The sequence below is a fragment of the Hemicordylus capensis genome, chromosome 7 (genome assembly GCF_027244095.1).
Source record: "Hemicordylus capensis ecotype Gifberg chromosome 7, rHemCap1.1.pri, whole genome shotgun sequence".
In the NCBI taxonomy this organism is placed as follows: Eukaryota; Metazoa; Chordata; class Lepidosauria; order Squamata; family Cordylidae; genus Hemicordylus; species Hemicordylus capensis.
Window position 1 is genome coordinate 11,548,392 of NC_069663.1, and position 21,263 is coordinate 11,569,654.

Here is a 21,263-nt window from a genome sequence, read left to right on the forward strand (position 1 = left end):
TGAAGATGCTGGCAGGGACTGAACCTGGGACTTCCTACATGCCCCGCAAATGCTCTGGGGCTTGCCTGTAGCCTTACTCCCCAACAAACACCTGTCTGTCGAGGAAAAGAAGCAAATATTATTCGGTTTGCAAGGCTTGATTGCTGTCCTCTGGCAATGAGAGGACATTTCCTTGGGCACTAGCCAGCCAGCAGGCAAAAGTGAACAATCAGACGTTCCAAGTTAGAGGATGCATGATGGTGCTCTGATGCAGTTGGCACCAAAGCGGTGAGTCAGCTGTGTGTGGGGGGGGAGGCCAGAAGGCGGAGGCTGATTGGGTCAATGGCCTGCAGACAGTTCAGGGGGGAAAAGGGGGGGAAAGGTTGCCACTTCTAGCAAACAAAAACTTCTCGTGGAAGGTTCAAAAGTGAGGAGCTGAATGAAAACTATTCGTTATAACAGGGATAGGCAACTTTGGCTCTCCTGCTGTTGAATTACAACTCCCATCACCCCCAGCCACAACTGTTGGATCATGGGAGCTGTAGTTCAACCGTGGGAGAGCCAAGGTTGCCCATCCTTGAGCTACAACGCTGGTACTCCTGAACATGACATGGCATTTGCTGAAGGCTTTCAGGGATTCTGGAAAAGACATTACTTCTTTCTTCACTGGAATAGAAAGGATCGACAGACACTTCAATGACCCAGCCTAGGACAGTTCAGCAAAGCCGTTTGCTACTGGGGAGCCACCACAATGCATTTGGGTGCACAAGCAACGAGAACACACAGTACCACCATGTGAAAACATCACCTTTTATTTTACATGCAGAGTACAAGCTGTCTTTAAGAAACAACCAAGGATGAAAGAACACAGGTGGTGTTTGTTAGTCATGTCCAACTCTGAAAGGGGAATGATGTGGAGCAACCCTAATAAGGTGGATAGCAGGTCTTCAGCAAGCCAGAGACCTGCCTACTACAAGACACTTAAAAGGACACCCTACCATCTGAAATACCTTGTGGAACAGCACTTTGCTCATGGATCAATATTTCTTAAGTGCAGCACAAGCAACGAGACCATTTTCTCATGTAACAAATCCTAAAATCTTGGTTTTGAAAGGTCAGTACACCAGCATCGCAAAAGATAAGGGATTCTGAGCTCACAGAACAAAATATCCTAAATCTAGGACAAATGTGTGTCACTGCAGCTTTGACCTCATGACAGCAGGGCTCGGCAGAAACAGAGATGGATCCAGCTCCAATAATACAGGTGGGATCAATTTACTAGATACTGATGCAGCTTAATGCACCAGTTTAACTGGCTAGAATATACTTTGCACTCGCCACCATACACTCCATACAAGTCTGCCTCTTTTTGTCCCCAAGCTAGAGCACTTGTGCTTGCGATGTTCAGATGACTGGGGTTTATAAGCAGATACACAGATGCTTCATGCATCTGTTCTCCCTGCTTGCCCTGTAATGTTCAAATGGAAATTTCATAAGTTTAATGCGCATCACTCCTGCATGAGGCTTCTTTACACATTATGGTGCAAGCAAGGCAAGAAGAGGTATGAATTCATTTCCCAATGCTTCTTATAACGCTGAACCAGCCTCCATACTGCGGCACTGACTCACTTCTACACAAGCCACGTTGCTTGGAGCAGGAATACTAGAGGGCCTGACAGACGTTTAAAAGAGGACTTCCAGACAATTGAAGAAGCAGCTGGGAGTGTAGAAGATAATCAAGCTTAAGTGTCATTCCTGCCTCCTAAAGAATTATATTTAAATGACAGTATTTGTGTTCCAGGTCTGTCAGATCACTTGAGACCCAAGGACAATCTATGATCTCTGTCATAAATCCTCTTTTAACTTCACCCCTCCCTCTCAATGAAAGTGTTCTTCTCTAATACAGCTCTTTAAAGGTAAAAGGGGCTTCAGATGACCAAGTGATACTGCTGCAGAAAATCCTGACACATATGCAACATGACACATGAATAAATTGCTAGAGATCCTCCCTGTCACATCTGCCTGAAAGTTCACTCTAGAACAATATGAACATTCATAGCAATCTAAGGCTGAGAGGAAGATAATATATCTTGTCCTGCCTGGGTTGTTTTCTTTAAAATAAAATAAAAACAAGAGGTGAGAGAGAGAGAGAGAAAGAGAGAGAGAAGTGAACGGGACAAATATCAGTTGAATTTTGCTTTTGAGAAATCCATTTCTGGATGCTGTTCCATGAACCTGTAAGAGCAAGAGAAGCAACACATTAGTTGAGAGAGCAAGAAAAAATACCAGCAATGCCATGGGAAGCAGAAGCATGACAACAATAAACTACACAATTGCAAGTCAAAGCACAATACAATTAAATCCCCATGTTTGGCCACAAACAGCACAAAACCAGGAAGAGAACTTCCTACCTGCGATTTTAAATACCGCACCTAGGTTAAAAAAAACAATACTTGTGCTCTTTGCTGTGTGAGACACCTCAAAATCTGCTGATTGCTCTGTCCTTCGGTCCAGGGTTAGGAAGTACAGCAGACAACAGGGAGAGAAATCCATGGGGGATGTAGAGGTGGCCCAAGATATGGCAGTGCCTGAGGCAAGGCACCAAATGTTGCATTGCCCCAAGTCCCTGGTGGAGGCCAGCCCCCTTTTTGAACTGAACCTTGCAAACATAAGGAGAGCTGGTCTTGTGGTAGCAAGCACTAATTGTCCCCTTTGCTAAGCACGGTCTGCCCTGGTTGCATGTGAGCACTAAGATATTCCCTTTAGGGGACGGGGCTGCTCTGAGAAGAGCATCTGCATGCTTGCATGCAGAAGGTTCCAAGTTCCCTCCCCGGTAGCATCTCCAAGATAAAAGAGGGAAGGCTGCCAACAGCTTCTTCTTCTATCCTTGCGCTTCTACAACAACAAATAGTTATATACCGCTTTTCAACAAAAGTTTCCAAAGTGGTTTACAAAGAGAAATAATAAATAAGTAAGATCTTACAAGCTGTGCAAGGGTTAGATCAGTCCCAAAGAGCTACTCCAAAGGCAGCAGTGGGAAGCATCTTGCTGAACTGTTGGCACCCCAATAATCTGCCACCTGAGGTGACTGGCTCACCTTGCCCCATGGAAGAACCGCCCCTGGCTACACCTGAGTTCACATATTCCATAACTGTGGAGCTCTTAGAACAGATGGCACCAACTTTATTACAGAGGCCAGCCATCTGCAAAAGAATCTGTTGTGAGATAACACACTTCCAGCCCCCCCCATCACACTGCCTGGAGAACAACATGTCCCCTCTCCACCCAAACACAGTAGGTGCCCAGTCCTGCTATGGGACATTCAAGCTACTGCAGAACCCTCTCTTCTTCCCTTCAACTTTGTAGGTCACAGGTCTCCCTGCAGAAATCATAGCCTGTACTGCCAATCAACTCTCCCATTAGTAATATCTGGAAGATTGCCCTGGTACTGCATGCTACCGTTGTAAAATAGCAACGGCAAATTAATCAAATATGCCCTTGGGAACGATTAGCTCCAGGTCAAACACGTAGCACCTGGCTTAGAGAGAGGAAAGTTCCACTGCAAATAATGTATCTGTTTCTGCAGTAACACTACCACAGACTGGAGGAAGACTTCAGAGAAATCCTTTTAAGAAGTCAAGCCTCAGACTCAGCTAGGAGATCTATTCCTAATTAGGTCTCCTTGTCACCAAAGACAGCCTGGAATTCTACTGATATCGATTGTATCATGAATGTGGACTTTTAATGCAATTTGAGAACTTCACCTTATCCTTGCAGCAATTCTGCAAGTTAGATCACTGTATTTCCAATTTTACAGAAAGAACTTGAAAGCTCTATCTTAAGGCCACTCCCCTACATACATATAAGTGGTTTAGCATGATGGACAGACAACACTCTAAAAGGTGAACAGTAGAGACATTATACACCCCCAAATTGCCAAGCTCTAAATTATGACTTCTCTGGTCACTCAGTATCACAGGCAAGTCACTTCAGGTTTCATGATCCAAAATGAAAAGCTCATTATCTTCCAGCCACAAACATATGCTTAGTAGGACTACAATTATGATGTTTGAATTTCTCTGTGATTTTAACTGGATTGTCTGTCATCTATGTACAAAGCTTGTACACTGCTTTAGGTACAGCAACATGAGCCAGCAGTGTGATGCAGCAGCTTAAAAAAAAGCCAATACAATTCTGGGCTGCATTAACACAGGCATAGGAAAGCTGCCATATACTGAGTCAGACCATAGGTCCATCTAGCTCAGTATTGTCTACACAGACTGGCAGCAACTTCTCCAAGGTTGCAAACAGGAATCACTCTCAGCCCTATCTTGGAGTTGCCAGACAGGGAACCTGGAACCTTCTGCTCTTCCCAGAGCAGCTCCATCCCCTAAAGGGAATATCTCATAGTACTCACACTTCTAGTCGCCCATTCATATGCAACCAGGGTGGACCCTGCTTAGCTAAGGGGACAGGTCATGCTTGCTACCACAAGACCAGCTCTCCTCACACAAAATCAACCATTCCACACTTTTCTGCACTGGTCAGAGCTCATTTGAAATAGTGTGCCTGGTTCTAGGCACTACATTTTAAGGAAGGCACTGATAAACTGGAATCAGTCTTTGTTGGAAGGTAAACAAAGGTGGTGAGGGGTCTTTAAATGGAGTCCTAGAGGAACAGTCAAAGCAGCCAGTTAAATTTAGAAGGGAAGACCTTCAGGGAGATACGATAACTGCTTTAAATATCCGAAGGGTGGTGGACTTCTCTGTTACTCCTGAGGACAGGAATAGAACCAATGGGTTGAAATTACAAGGAAAGAAATTCAGGCTAAACCTTTAGAGGCATTTCCTGTATACAAGAGGTGCTCAACATGGGAACAAGTCTTCCTCACAGTTGTGGGCTCTCCTTTAAGAGGTTTTCAGACAGGGGCTGGATGGACATCTGTCAAAGAGGCCATGGCACCTTCCTGCACTGAGCAGCGGCTGGACTTGGAGATCTCGAAGGTCCCTTCCAACTCTGGCATTCTATGATTCTATAAAATAAATATGCTGTCCATGCTCTTTAGTCAGCGAGAACGCCCAGAGGGCAACTGCACATGGACCATATGCTTTCCCCTGCCCTATATTTGAAGAGCTGTGTTCAAAAGGGATATAAATTAAACTTTTATTTTTGTTAGCTCTGAATGGCACTTACTCGAGGATTCTTAACAACTCCGATGGGATATAGCTGAACTATCATCTAATATTGTCATTACTATTTATTGCAGAAGGGCGAAACAGAAAGAGGATTCAAGTGGAAATCTTGGAAGATGATGACTGCTTATTAATTATTTATTTGATATATAAATTTGATTTATTTATTTGATATATACTGCCCTTCCAAAAAATGGCTCAGGGCGGTTTACTTATGACTTGATGTACACCCTGGGACCATACTAAACCTCAGCTCTCTATAAGCATATTATCCAGGCCTCTTGGGCATCTTTGGTTTGAATGAGTCACTACAACTATTAGGAACGGGTGCTACATCTGATGCTGTTAAAACTGTCTGGGGAAACTGACTATTGGAGGGGAGAGAAGATGCTTCCTGAATGAGCTCCATCACCCCCGCCCTTTCCCAGGAAGCCTTTTTTCCTGCCTGAATTGGAAGTGTTTATAGTGGCTGAAGAGCAGCTGTAGTGCCCTGTAGTTACCTCCTTTCCAACCCCGAGAGCAGGGAGCATCACCCTATATGGCCTTAAGGAAGGAAATTACAGAAGCTTCTAGGCACCACCTCTGCCAATTAGGGCAATAAAGCAATAAAAAAGCATGACTGTCTAGTGATCCCTGTACGGGGGAGAGAAATCTGGCACCAGAGCACATGGAGATTACAGTCAGACACACATCATAGTTCAAGCAGAGAATGGTACTACCAGGCCCACAAGTCCAAACAATGCCCTACTTCCTGGTCTGACTGCTGGGGCTGAACTTTCAGCTGAACCATTCCTCAGCCATCATGTCTGGAGAGCCTCACATACTCCAAGAAGCACAAACTGGCCCTGCTTACTTTTTCAGTATATCTTGCTTCTTCTGCTCATCAGAAGTGGGGAGCCCCATCGATTTCTGCCGCTGATCGTACATCATTTTCTCCACCATGCTGCGTGTTTCACTGTCCAGATCTGATAACTTGGAAGTTCAAAGAGATACTGCATAGTTAGCAAAGGTGCATAATTATTTTAAATTTTTAAAAAAATTAAAAGAGGCAGCTTTCCAAGTGGCTTACAAAAAAAATCACCAAAATCAATTCACATTAAAGACTAGCATCAGGAACAGAACATGGTTTCACTCTGGTGCCAGGATCATGTCCGGCGGTTTCCTGCCCCTGCCTTTTCTTCTGGTGACCATTCCATGATCATCCTTTGAGTGGCAGCTCCTTTCAGGCATGTCTTGAGGCAAGGTAGAAGGGTTACCTACCTTGCTGGAACTTGCATAGCCCTTGCTGGGAGTAGCCAGGCAACAGCATACAAAGAAGAACCTGTGCCTCTCTTAAGGCAGCACACCTGTGACTTTTAAGAACATGGGGCTTAACAGTCATGAGCTTTGTGCTTTTCAAGTTCCCCCAATCAAGATGCTGCTGAAGTCTCACATCTTCTAAATATTGGTATTCTGGCAACATATTTGACTCAGCCAAGGCACCAAATGATAAAATCTTCCAATGAAGGCTAAAGATTTGTGAAGGGGAGAGGCAAGATGCTGTCACTGCTTGTTTTAGATCAAAATTTGACAGAAGCACTCACTTTTGAGTTCTCTGGGTTAATTTTCTTGGTGTTAATCTCTGGGTCTGTTTGCACAAGCTTGTTCCACCATTCCATCTTGTTGATCTAAAGGAGAATAGGGACAGTAGAATGAAGTATTTCACAACTAAAATCATTTATGTAAGTGGAGAATATGCATGCAGGGATTTATAATTTTAATTATTATTGAGCAAAGTTTCTTAGAGAAATCTTGAGTGTTTGGGGCTCATCAGAGCCTGCTAGCCCATTTGGTTGAGCCAATACTCAAATAAAGCAGCATTATAATGGTGGGCTTAAATGTTGAACTTCTTTTCTCTGGGAGAGGAGCCACTGGATGGAAAGCAAAAGCAAATGGCGCAGCTGAAAACTCACACAACTGTAGTACAATTAGCCCCAAGCTTAAATCATAAGAACATGTGAACATAGAAACAGCCCTGCTGGATCAGAACCAAGGCCTATCTAGTCCAGCATCCTGTTTCGCACAGTGGCCCACCAGATACCGCTGGAAGCTACAGGCAGGGCATGCCCTCTCTCCTGCTGTTACTCCCCTGCAACTGGTAAATCCTGAACCCCTTGGCCATTACTTTATTTAATATTTGTACACGACCCCAAGTTTGCGTCTCTGGGTGGTTCACAACAATACCTTCTCCAAGTGCACAGTGACGATTTTCCCATCTTCTATTAGCCAAGAGCTTTCCTCCACCTTCACTTCATTGTACATGTCTCCATCAATCACAGGCGGGTGGCCCTTCAACCCCACCTTCAGGTGTCGTCTCTGGATGTCGACCAAAACATCCTTCCCCTTCAGCCTGAAGTTCACTTTGAATGGGATGGCCAGCTAATTAAGAGGAAATATGGAAGTCTCACTGAAATGCCTCAGGCACAGACAGACTATCATGAGATTTTGACTTCAAATTATGTACCACAGGAGAATGTGATAGTTGTGCATGAGAAATTCCTACACGGCTAGGCATTTAGCCAGTCAAGTTTGATAAACTGCACTGAATTAATTTAGCACAAAATATATTTCATCATCTTTACTTGCATTTCCCAATTTATTGCTTGTTGCCAGAAGTTTTACCTCCCTCCTATGGCAAGGATTTTTCTTTTTAGTTTTCACTTGGAATGTTTGGGATTTGAAGATATCAGAAGTCTTCTCTTGATCACTTTTCACTGTAAAACTAAATTCCCCATACACATTTTTGTGGAAAAGCAGCTATTTGGCCACTTTGGAGGATGGAACCCAATATTTTGGAGATCTTTGGAATATCAGTGTTTCAAAATTATGGGTCTTTTACAGCATCTTCATCCCCAAATTAAATTCTGGTGTTTTCTTACTTCCAGTAAACTGCAGTCCTTTGCACATTTACCGGGAATATGTCCAACTGTAATCCATGCTTAAGATCAGACTGTGCCTATGCCAACTTCAATCATTAGATTATAATTTAGATGCTAACAAACTGCACATAATTACTCACATCTAATCACTGAATTATGATGGCTCAAAACATATTATTCCATCTTTACTTGCATTTCCCAATTTATTGCTTGTTGCTGGAAGTTTTACTGCCCTCCTATGGCAAGGAACTTAATTTTGCAACTAAATAAAAACATAACTTTGCAAAATCTGTGAAACTTGCCAAGTGTTCTGCATTTGGAAAAAGGCATGGTGGCATATGATGCTGTCACAATGAAAAAGATAAGCAGATCAGTGCCTGGATAGAAGATCACTTTATAAGCTGCTTTAAATTCTTCAACAAAAACACCTTGCATTCCTCTCAAAAACTGCACTTACATCCAGCTCAGAGAGGGTCTGTGTCCATCTGTAATTTGGAAGGTCTGCCCCATTTCCAGAGTTAGGTTTAAGCTTGCCTTTATCCTTCTCATCTTCTTCCTCGTCATCTGTATCCTAATCAGACACAACAACTGGTAAATAAAACTGTGTGAATTTAACTTTCAGCAAACTTTATAAGTTCACATGGGGTTTTTTATGCCTGCTGCATCATCTGTACAATGGAGGGTTTAGGTGTTCTATATTTACATAGTTCAACCTTTTTGACAGACAAACCCGCTGAAGAAGGACTGCTTAACTTAGGCCCACCCCCCGATGTTTTTGGATTACCATAAGCCCCAGCCACAGTGGTCTATTATATTATGGGAGTTGTAAGCCAATATCTGCAGGAGGGCTGAAGTTGAGCAGCCCTGGTTTAAAGTGTTCTCAGGCCACATAGTAAGCACATACCCACAAATAAGAACCATCTTACACTGATACAGAGAACCAGAGAAACACCACCTGTTTAGCAAAACCCTCTGAGAACTCATTACCTGCTTGTTGGACTCTGGAGATTCCATTGGGTTATCAGAAGATTCTGCTGGGACATCCTGGGCTTCGTCTTCTTTCTTCTCTTTTTTCTATTTGGAAAGAGACCCACCACACAGTCACAATTTTAGCTGAGATCTCTGAACATCACTTCAGTATTAACTATTTAAAGCAGTAGGGGGCACACTTCTTGTGTCAGATCAATATTAGTGTTGAATCAACCATATGGAATGTCAACAAGGTGGGGACTTTCCAAACCTTGACACACTATGTATCTGGAAAGTACCTCAGCCTAGACATCAAATCAGAATGCAGCTAAAGAGTGTACTAAACTAAAGAGAAAACAAAACTGAAAAAACAGATGAAAGACATATCAGAATTGTTTACGGGGGTTGAAGCTCTTGAAATACAACCCACAATCAAGTTCAAAACCACCTAACACTGATCAGGTCAAGCTAGTTTCAAGAAATTACACAGGAACATAGGAACCTGCCTTATATAGATTCAGACCATTGGTTCATCTAGCTTAGTATTGTCTACGCTGACTGGCAGCAGCTCTCTAAGGTTGCAGGCAGGAGTCTCTTCCAGCCCTATCTGGAGATGCCAGGGAGGGAACTTGCTGCATGATGTCCTACCACTGAGTTATGGCCCCACCCCCAAAGGGAATATTTTACAGAAAAGAGAGCTCACACCTAGTCACACATCCAAGTGCAAACTGGAGTAGATCATGCTTAGCAAAGGAGACAATTCACACTTGCTACCGGCCACCTAATGGCGCAGCGGGGAAGTAACTTGCCTAGGGACCAAAAGGTTGCTGGTTCAAATCCCTGCTGGTATGTTTCCTGTATCGGGCAGCAGTGATATAGGAAGATGCTGAAAGAAATCATCTCCTACTGCGTGGGAGATGGCAATGGTAAACCCCTCCTGTATTCTACCAAAGAAAACAACAGTTCTCTGTGGTTGACAGGAGTTGACACCAACTCGACGGCACAACCTTTCCTTGCCTACCACAAGACCAGCAATCCTTTCCAAATTTTATTGGAAATTCTTCCAATGAAAATGCCACCACATACAATGAATGGAATTTACACCTGATCAATTTCCAGTTGCAACCTTTCTGCCTCCTCATCTGTGAGCTCCTTAATCCTTGGCTCACTGTCCTCCTGTTTTGCTTCTTTGGCAAGTTTAGCAGCACGTTCAGCTTTTTCCTGCTGTTCCGCCTCCTGACGAGCTTTTTTTTCTTTCTGTGATTTCTGAGCCAGCTTGTTGTGGCGGCTGAATGTCTCTGTGATTAACTGGGGGAGGAAAAGAATCCCGTGAAAGACCATTTATGATCCAATATTCTTTTAGCAGCTAAAATGGATTTATCTAGTATCTGAGCAACAGTAATTGAAGGCTATATCTTCCTCCAAAATCATGCTCACCATCACTTTTACCCAAAGGTTTCATCCAGCTGGGGAGGAGACACAGCTGATAACTGAGGAGTTTGTATTGGTTTCCAGATCCCACCATCTCCCAAGCAATTACCCAGAGAAGGGTAAGTGCATTAGGCACTCACTGCTAACTATGGGCAGAAGAGATTCACATTGACAAGGGATTTTTTACTTGTCCACTTTTTGTTGCTTTTACACTTTTAATTTTACGTTAATTTTTCCTTTTCCATGCTCAGGATTCTAACCAGCTTGATCCTAGTACTGGAGGTGTTTGACATCCCCTGCAAGAAGCCAGAGTGAGAATGAAAAGGGCTAACTTTATCCACAATTTTTTAAAAAAGGAACCGAGGGTCAGGGTTCCAACTTGTTTGCTCTAAGAGGTGACGCCATCACCTGACTGCATAACAGGTTAGATTTCAAGGGTCCCCACTGCTAGGTGACCTTCGTATATGCTGCAACAATCAAGGGCCATGAACAGAAGCACTGAATTTGGTAACATATGATCTAGTATGCCCTTTGAACAGTGACATGTTGGAGAATTGTGCCCACTGGAGAAAAACCTTTATGACCTTGTCTGCTGCCTCAATTTTTAAAAAAGGGATCAAATCTTTACGTGGTGTAGAAATGCTACTTGGATATGGGTCACGAAATCTCTTTGGCTTCCTCACATAAATGGGGACTGACTTTTCAGCACAGAAACCAGTGGTCATCTTAGAATCCTGAGCCTTTTAACTTCCACTAACCACTAAAACCAAAAACAAACTCGATTTCAGAAGATTTGCAGAAAATATGGATTTCTTTGATCTGCTTATGTCCACTATCAGATTCATAAGGGTTTTGAACTCTAAACAGGTGCCAACTCCCTCTCCCTCACACTAGAATAAGCAAAGAGACCAAACCATCACAAAATAGTTGGGATCACCAGCAACATTCCTTGCATTCAGGCTGAGTAGCTCTGTTAATCAGGGGCAAATTCACTGCTGCAGAAGTGGACTTTGTTCACTCCTGGAAAAAGCACTAAGCTATCTGGAATTACTGAATACGAATACAACAAATATTGACTCTCTTGTGTCTGTCCCTGTTAAATCAGGACATCCTGCCAAGCTCGCTCATCCAACTAGTCTTTGATGAGAACCCAGCAAAAACAACCTCCCTGCCGCCCCTGCCAAAACCTGTGACCCCTGGTGTCATTCACAGGGGTAAACACACTCAAACAAAGCCAGGCACTGTTTAATGCAATCTCTTCTGGGACTTTTCAGATTCAGCAATGGAACATGATGTCATTCTGTTTCAAAGCCAAGAGAAATGTCAAGGTATGTGAGCCATAAATGACATTATGTGAAACAGTTCAGTCTGACAGAGGGAGGTGTCATCTCTCCAACAGTCAAAAGTGACAAGTCAGTTACCTTCTCCGCAGCTCCCTCTTCTCCCCCTACAAAGAAATCCGTTTTACGTCTCAAAAAGCTGAAAAAGGTATTCACAAGCTGCAAGAAAAAAAAGAGATAAGATGTTTTCAAGGGCTCAGAAAGACTTGTTCCAAGGCACATACAAAGCATATTTAAAAGTGCAATGCACAATAAACCTGGGAAGAGAGCTGGTCTTGTGGTAGCAAGCATGAGTTGTCCCCAATGAAATGGCATGAATTTGAATGGGAGACTACATGTGAGCACTGTAAGATATTCCCCTTGGGGATGCGCCAGGCCTGTAACCAGCCTCAAAAATATATTTTTTGGTGGGGGAGGGACTGTAGAAGTCAGGGGAGGCAGGTTATGAAATGGTCAGTGAAAACAGTCACTGAGGCTGGGGAGGAAAGATAATTTTTGGGTGTGTCAAGTACACACCATGCCACCAGCTGGCTACGCACCTGGGATGCGCCACTCTGGGAAGAACATCTGTATGCTTATATGCAGAAGGTCCCAAGTTCCCTCCCTGGCATCTCCAGATAGCGCTGAGAAAGACTCCTGCCTTTAACTTTGGAGAAGCCACTGCCAGTCTGTGCAGACAATACTGATCTAAATGGATCAATGGTCTGACTCAGTATAAGGAAGCTTCCTGTGTTCCTAACAGCTTCTCCTACTTGTAGTTTGATCTTGTCTCCCCTGTGTCCACATAACCAAGTAATCACCAGGGGGTTAACAAGACGCCATATTTGCCAATCCAATCGTACTGCTACTCCCAGAATTATGTAACCAGCCAAATGCCCTATTCTACCGGGACAAAGCAAAGGCTCTATTTATAATTGCTTAGAACATTCTACAACAAAAGGTTTAAGGAAATTACTGAACAGGAGGTTGTATTCCTCTAACTGTCTCAATTAATGAAAGACCATCTACTGCATATTGGTGTTTACAGTGATATAAATATATACACACACTGGTTTATACTGACTACTTCCATCAAAGACATTTCAATTAAATTAACAGTACATAGCCTATTATTATTATTTACTATTTTTTACATTTTATATCCCGCTCTTCTTCCAAGGAGCCCAGAGCAGTGTACTACATACTTAGGTTTCTCCTCACAACAACCCTGTGAAGTAGGTTAGGCTGAGAGAGAAGTGAAAGGCCCAGAATAACCCAGCAAGTCTCATGGCTGAATGGGGATTTGAACTCGGGTCTCCCTGGTCCTAGTCCAGCACTCTAACCACTACACCATGCTGGCTCTCTTAGATGATCAGGAATTTGGTCAAGGGGATTGAGAAACAGAAGAGTGATAAAAACAGTAATAAGACCTATTACCGAAAAATATAGTTAAGAGAGCAGCTGAAGTTTCACCTCAAGAACATAAGGGAGAGGCTACAGAAAAAGCTAGGAATCTAGCTGAAACAAATGGGTATAAATTCCCCTTAAGAAGAACAGGGGGAACCAAACATGTGGCAAGTTTACTTGTGCTTAAGACCCCCTTTAACAATTTTATTAGGCAGTGTCAGAAACGTTTAACACCACATGGGATCAAGGCTAATGTAGCATGCACCAATACTTTGAAACAGCAGTTAGTAAGATCTAGAATATAGGATAAAAAGTGCAAAATTAAAGCCTACCCAGTCTGTGAAAATGGGGAAGGGACCTATAAGCAAAAAGGAGTTATTTATAAAATTACCTGTACAGAATGTGGTGAAAATTATATAGGGGAAACAGGAAGACATTTTGTTGCTAGATTCAAACAACATGTAGCAGATGCCAAACATATAAATAGGGAAAGGCCACGGTCAGTTCATATGAAAAATAAACAGAATGGAAAAACAATGCCTCTTAAAATAAACATCTAGAGTCTGAGCAGTGTACACTAAAAAAAAAAAAGATAAGGCAAGCATTGTATTTAGACAAATTACAGCAAGGGGTCAATGGTAAAGAAGAATTGAAAAAAATATCAAAGTATATAGGCTATTAATTTGCATTAAGTAATTATATAAAATTTAATTACAATTAATTTATAGGCAGTAATTTAGTTTACACTCTCTCTTTTTACATTTTTCTGTTAGTGTTAAGCAGGCAAAGCTGTGAGTCATCAATTTCCGCATCCCCCCTCCCCTTTTCTTCATGTGTTAAATCAGGTGCCTGATCAGATTTAGAGAGAGTATCTGGGATATGAGAGTGTGGATTTTTAAACAGTGAGACATGGAACACTGAAGCGGACGTCTGTACATCGAAAAGGTCTGCTAACTAAGGAAGGGAGAGAGAAAGAAAAAAAGAAGGGAGCGGAAGAAAGACAGGGGAAGAGCAAGTGGAGGAGAGAGCAAAAGAGAAACAGAAGGGAGGGGAACGAGTGGCTGTGGTGGCGGCGGCAGCAGTGTCAAGGCAGAGTCCAGTCAACCACTGCTGCTGTTTGGGGCTACGGAGACAACTGGCGGAGGGAGGCAGGCAGGCAAGGGACGGGCCCGGGCATGTCAGCAGCCTGAGGGGAATGAACAGTCATGGCGGTGGTGGCAGCGAGGAAGGGCCCGGTCAACCGCTGCTGCTGCGGGAAGGAGGAGCAGGGCTTGGGTGAGGAGGTCTCTGGAGATAGGGGACTGCAGCTTGGCCAATAGGTGTCACAACGTTGCAGCAGTGACCAAGAGGAGTGAGTAGGGTGGAGTAAAGGGATGGAGGAGAGACTAAGAGGGGTGGGGGAACTGAAGCAACGGGATGGAGGAGGAGCAGGAGGAGTGCGGCTCAGGTGAGGATGGAGAGGTCTTTGAGGTGAGGGGGCTATGGCAGGTGGTGAGGGGAGCAATCAAGTACTACGGTAGTGTGCAGATGCTTTGTACGTGTTAAGCTAGTAGTTTTTAATTTTCTTTTAATCTACGCAATAAAAAAGCTCTGAAGAGAAGTAATAATACTTCTGGAAAAAACCTTTTACTCTTGTCTATAAGGTAAGAATGAGAGGAATAGCAATATAAATGAATGTCATATTAATTCAAGTCTCCAAATTGTTTTGCACTCCAATCAGGCAACACTAAGCTGTGGCACATAAGGATATGAAAGAATGATTTATATGGAAAAAAATCAGTGAACCATCTAGCTGAGCACCGTCCAATGGCAGTGACTCTCCAAGCCCTGCTGCCCAAGACATTTTTCACAGAGATGCCCGAGACTAAATCTAGAACACTACTCAGATACAAATATTTTACCCCTTCTAATTGGGCAAAGAGATGGCTCTCCTACTTAGCAGGGGGAGAGCAACTGTTTAACTGTTTAAACTCAAGTATGTAGTACACCGCTCTGGGCTCCTTGGAGGAAGAGCGGGATATAATTGTAAATAATAATAATAATAATAATAATAATAATAAAAACCCCTTTGCTCTCCATTTTATTCCAGCACAGCACGCCTCCTAGTGGCTGCTGCTACTGTCTCCCTTGTGCCTTTTTATTTAGACTGTAGATCTTTCGGGACAGGAAACTGTATTTTACTACGTCAACTGAGAACCTTTTGTTGAAATGCAGACTACTTTTAATAACAGTAACCACTAAACTATGGGCTTCTTCCCAATCCTACCTCTCCTTCACTTTTTTTTAAGCGGACGAGTGTCAAAAGCTACTGCTAGGTTCCAGGATGTTATCTATGATTTTTACCCTTGAAGGATTTTCATCCCTCCCACAATCAGGTTTTATAGCCATGCATCCTGTTGAAGAGCAGGACAGAAACTTACAATGCTTTCTTATGATACCCATCCATCAGCTTTCATAGTTTGAAAATTAACTTTTTAGAGAGAAAAAAGCCTGTGTGAGAGATGTGTGCAAGAGCAAAAAAGGTAGAACAGGCTAGCTGGGTCAAGAGATTTCTTTTTTTAATTCAAGCACATTTTGATCTATATGTTAGATGATGTTACTAGGTTGTGATATGCTTTTATATCACCAGGCTCAACAATCAAACAGATGAACCACTGTTTATGCCAGACATATTACTTGCAAGCTAATTCCGTGTTTCCCCGAAAATAAGACAGTGTCTTATATTAATTTTAGCCCCCAAAAATGCACTAGGGCATATTAGCGGTACATCAGAAATTACTGCTAGGTCTTACTTTCGGGGTAGCTCTTACTTTCGGGGAAACAGGGTTATTGAGTTTAGATGAATCCATTTAGATGAATCCATGTAGTCCAGCATTCTGCATTCAACAGTGACCTCTAATGTTTACATGTAGGACATGAAGGCAATGGTCTTTCTGTATCTCTAGCATCTAATGCTCAGGAATATTCATGGAAGTTCACTTTAGCTAATGTGGCTAATACAGATAAACCTTTCCTCCACAATTTTGTCTTGACCTTTTAAAAGCTCTTATGGTGAATTCCATAAATTTCATGTGAAGCTGCAATTCCTTTTGTCTACTGGTCAATTGAGTGACTATGAGTTTCTGCATTATGAGAAAATAAGAACAATTTCTCCTCTCACAACTGAAGCCTGTTGTTGACTACAGCTCCCAGCCACAAGCACCTATTCATTGTAGTGTTGCCTCCAACAGAAAATCCCAGATGTTGTTGACTATAACTCCCAGAATTCTCAGCCAAACTTCACTGCAGCTAAGGAGCTGTAGTCAACATCTGGGATTCCCTCTCACAGGTAACACTGATTTACTGCCAGGGATCCTTAGGAGTTAATTTCACTCAGCCGGCTGCATATGAGCACATATCTACCACCAATGTTCTCTCTAATTTTCTTAAGCTGTGTGCAGAAAAAGTTTTGTTCTAGCCAGCAGTATCAAGGCAGTGTGTGCACATGTGCATTCAGAGTAGGGCCTTCCTAATTCAACCTGAGTGGGATCTAAAATTCAATGAGTGGACATCCAAAAATGTGTGAGCGCATGCACACACCCCTTAGAGGATACACTGTCCCTATTTCCTGCACGTTTTCCTTATTCTCACTGTTTTTAAAGAAAGTATCTCTGCACACAGGATACATATACCTACTCACTGAAGTGGACACTTTATGAATCTGACAGAGCGGACTCTGACCAATAACAGCCTATGCTTTCTGTGTAGTGATCCAGACACTCAGGATTTGTTGAGACCAAATTCCTACTCCTAGCAGTGTGTGCGCACACACAGGGGGCAGGTTGACCCAGCAAGATGGATGATAAAGGAACAGATACTCCAGAAACAAAGCTGCACCAGTTCAAGGGGGTGTGGGATCCAAAGATGCTATAGAAAGGAGATTTATCTTCAGAAAATTAAAAGTGTGTTTTAAGTCTGTCCCCCTGCCAGACATCACCCCACTAAATACACACACACACACACACACACACACACACACACACAGTTTCTCTTTCTCTCTACCAGGAAGCTACTAAAAGGTGTTTCTTTTCTAACAACAACAACAAAAAAAAAGCAAAAAAAAAGCAGGGAGCTCAAAAGACACCAGATAAGGTTATAAACAAGGTTTCTATAGCAGCTTGGAGTGTTTTCCTTCAATTTCTTCTGTGAGCTGACACGGGTGTCATTTCTGAAGTATTCGTGCCTCTACCACGCAATCCCTGCCAGAAGGAATTTGGTAGCAGCAGATCACTGCACAGAAAGCAAGTGCTCCTTTTCAGGCATGTGCTTGCACGATTTCGCTGGAGTTCTAGTGCCTCCGCTATCCAGTACTGGCCACCCTACCTTCCCCCATAAGGGAAAAAAGGAGCTTTATGCCAAGCTAAACAAACAAGATTTAACAGGGCGGGTGAGAAGATAGTCCAGGAAGAGGCGGGGCAGGGCAGGAGACCCTTAAGGAAGGAGGGAGGGAGGGAGGGAGAGAGAGAGTTCCAGGCGGCCTGGGGAGGGCCCCCACGATTCCACCTGCTCCATTTTACCTCCCGCACGCCGCCCTGATGCTGCTGGGCCATGGCTAGCAGCATGCCGTCGAAGCGCTCCTCGCTGTCGGCCGCGTCCTCTCCACTGGCTCCCATGGCTGACTGGTGGACAAATCGGCTCCTTCCTCGGCTTCAACGACCACCTACTCGGCCTCCCCACTCCGTTACCTGCAGCACCCACCGTCAGCCCCACACCCGGAAACGGAAACTGAGCTAAGCCCCTACTACCATCTTCCGGAAACCTTCTGGCCAATCTCCGGGGCTCCTGGCGCCGATTGGCAGCCCGCTCTTCCAATCAAAATATGGAGAGGAAGTCAACGACGCGCCGTTGGGTCCGCGTTGCCTTTGCTTGGCGTCAGTTGCCATGGTTACCGACTCGTATTTGCACGAGGGCCCTCGGGGAGCTTCTAGAAAAAGCTAGAAGTCAGAGCAGTAGGAGGCTTCTCGCTCAAATAAAATAACACCAGTATAAATAAATACATACATAAAATTAAAAACACAAATAACCAATAAATCAAACAAATGAAATAAATGGGGAAATGCCATGACCTCGGTAAGATATTCATACGCTCCTAAGCTTGTTTAAAGGCACTTTCCTTGTGAGGAAGTGCCTGCTACTGGGTAGCAGAAGTCCTGCACTGGGGCACCCAGGTCCCACTGCACAGGGCATCCCCACCACGTTCAGTGCTGCCCCACCCCTCACTTCCACGCTGGTCAGCATCCCCTGAAGCCCTTGCTGTGACACAGGATTCCCATTTAGAGATGGAGTGCCAGGCTCAAGGAAGGAGAGCTGGCTTTGTGGTAGCAGGCAAGAATTGTCCCCTTTGCTAAGCAGGGTCCACCTTGGTTTGTATTTGAATGGGACTATATGTGAATATTGTAAGATATTCCCCTTAGGGGATGGGGCCGCTCTGGGAAGAGCATCAGAAGGTTCCAGGTTCCCTCTGCGGCATCTCCAAGAAAGGCTGGGAGAGGCTCCTGAGTCTGACCTTGGAGAGCTGCTGCCAGTCTGTGTAGACAGTTCTGAGCTACATGGGCCAAGGGTCGGACTCGGTAGAAGGCAGCATCCTGTTCCTATGTCATAACAGCAGTGGCACAAAGCTCTTGATTTACTTGCATGGCTCATGCCACTATTATTGGGAGTTCAGGAGTTGGCCAATCAGGTGGGTCCTCAGCTGGTGGTGCCAGGACTGGCCAACCCCAGGTGCTGGGTGCCCCTGAAGGTTGCTGCCTCTGTTCACGAGGCTTTTTGATGTCCGGTTGAGACATCTGTTGAGACCAGAGTTGAGTACCTCTCCAGTTCTCATGCAAGAAATGTGAGATGGAATCCAAAGTGGGTCTTCTACTTGTGCCACCCCTCACACAAGCCAGTATCCAGAAAACTGCCACAGAACCTCCTTGTCAGATTTCTGTGTGAATTCAGGTTCAAGCTCTTGCAGAAGTGTTTGCAGAACTGCAAGATGCCAAGAGTGGCACAAGGACACAGCAATTGTTCCATACATGGTTGGCGATGGCGATGGTGACGACTTGAGCCTGGCATCTAAATCTCATTCCTGGACCTGCCAGGCAAACAGTCTCTACATGGAGAGCCAGAATGGGGACATCGTTCAATGGCAGAGTACCTGCCTTCCATGCAGAAGGTTCCCTGGTTCAGTCCCCTGCCTTAAACCCTAGAGAATTGCTACCAGTCTGAGCAGGCAATACTCAGCTAGGTGGACCAAGGGTCTGACTCTTCAGGAGGCTTCAACAACTAAACTCTGCATTCTACTCTGTAACTGGAATGGGTAGCTTCTTTAATGCTCTGCTAATTAATCGGGGTAAAAATTACAACCCCCAACATAAATTAGCGGAATGCACTCAGAGGAATATTGAATCTTTAAAAAATTATTTTTAGAAGAAATTCTGAACATACCTGCCAATACCAGATTTTGCATGCATAATCCTGCCACTCTCCCCTCTTCCTTACAGAGGTGTTGCTAGGTACTTAAAAAATCCAGGGTTTGGGCTGACAGGGCCTGCCCGGGGCCCACAGCCTCCCTACATTTTGATAATTAAACTCTTTCATGCTTTCTAAAGGTACCCAACATTCTCCTCCCCACTAGTTTACTTCAGCGCTAAGAATTAATCTCCTTTTTCTCCTGCAGTCGATACCCACACACTGTTTAGATAGAACCAATGTGGTGTAGTGATTAGAGTGCTGAGACTAGGACTGAGGGACGTGACGTTCCCCAATCAGTCATGAAACCCATTGCAGCACTTTAGGTGAGACACTCTCTCTCTCTCTCCTCCAAACCTGCCTCACAGGATTGTTGTGAGGATAGAAGTGGGGAGGAAGATCATGTACACTACCCTGAACTCTTTGGAGGAAGAACAGGATATGTGACATAATAAAATATATGTTTCTATAACATATACATATTTATATTGACTTTTAGCCACATGCACTCCAGTCTTCAACATGTAAACTCAGAAGCAAACTCAAACAGCTCTTTTATACCTATCCCAGCAGCAAGTGGCCCAGTTTGCATTTTGTTTAAGCAAAAAGCATAAATTATAGTGTTTATCTATACACTACAGAAGGAAAAGCCACCAATTTGATTTCAAACAGAACAGCAGAATGTCATATATGGTTACCCCAATTTCTTAGGATTTAAAGACAACCAAGCATTTCATTGGCAAGAGAGTTTTTAAAATGAGTCTCTTGTGATCTGATTTGCAAAGCCTTATTTTGAAGCAAGGGTATAAAAATAGACTTTTGGTGGTGGAGGAGGCTTAATGTTCATTTTAGCAATTTGTGAAGCTACTTTCAAAAAGTTGGGGTATTTTAGTCCATTACAAGCTTATTAAAAAGACAATATGTGTTACTTATATATGAGCTACTGTTACTAGCACAAATCAAAATAAAAGAGTAATTATTATAAGTGAAAACTTGTTGAGAAAGAACCATTCTCATTTCAAAAAAAGGTTTTTAATGCATTTGAACTGACTAATTTCCCACAAGAAGATATATTGTTGGGATGGAGAGGGTTTTTCTTACAAGTTTGTACTAGAACCGAACATGATTTTTAAACTGTAAAACTCTCTCAAACAAACACAAAGAAGGAACACATGCACAAAAATTGACATTACTTCTCTGATGTGTGTGTGGTGTGTGTGTGTGTATAGGCACACACACATACACGGGTGTGGGGTGTGAAGAGGAATACAGTGGCTTAAGCAAGGGGTTGGTTGCTTCACCTCTCTCTCTCTCTCTCTCTCTCTCACACACACACACACACACACACACCCCAAACGGATAAGAGTTGGGTTTTTGTATGTTTTACTTTGCTGGGGGGAGACAAGCCAGCAACTCCATCCTTCTGGGGCAAATTGCAGTACATTCAGAAGAAGGCTAGAGCAGGGGCGGAGCACAAGACCCCAGGAGAACAAATCAGGCCGCTGCTGCTTGCTGCTGCACCCCCTGCTGGGAAAGTGCAGGGATAGCAGCAGGAA

At 43.7% G+C, this 21,263-nt stretch overlaps 1 protein-coding gene across 1 annotated transcript; it reads right to left on the minus strand.

Annotated features, from left to right (window-relative positions):
* Window positions 1–775: 775 nt before the first annotated feature.
* NUDC (nuclear distribution C, dynein complex regulator) lies at window positions 776–17,990 on the minus strand. Its single transcript, XM_053268367.1, has 9 exons — window positions 17,772–17,990; window positions 11,911–11,988; window positions 10,163–10,366; window positions 9,077–9,163; window positions 8,547–8,660; window positions 7,395–7,589; window positions 6,755–6,838; window positions 6,025–6,143; window positions 776–2,214 (listed from the first exon to the last, which is right to left on the minus strand). Exons 1-9 carry the CDS (start codon window positions 17,865–17,867, stop codon window positions 2,163–2,165), a joined length of 1,029 nt encoding a protein of 342 aa, XP_053124342.1. The 5' UTR covers window positions 17,868–17,990; the 3' UTR covers window positions 776–2,162.
* Window positions 17,991–21,263: the final 3,273 nt, after the last annotated feature.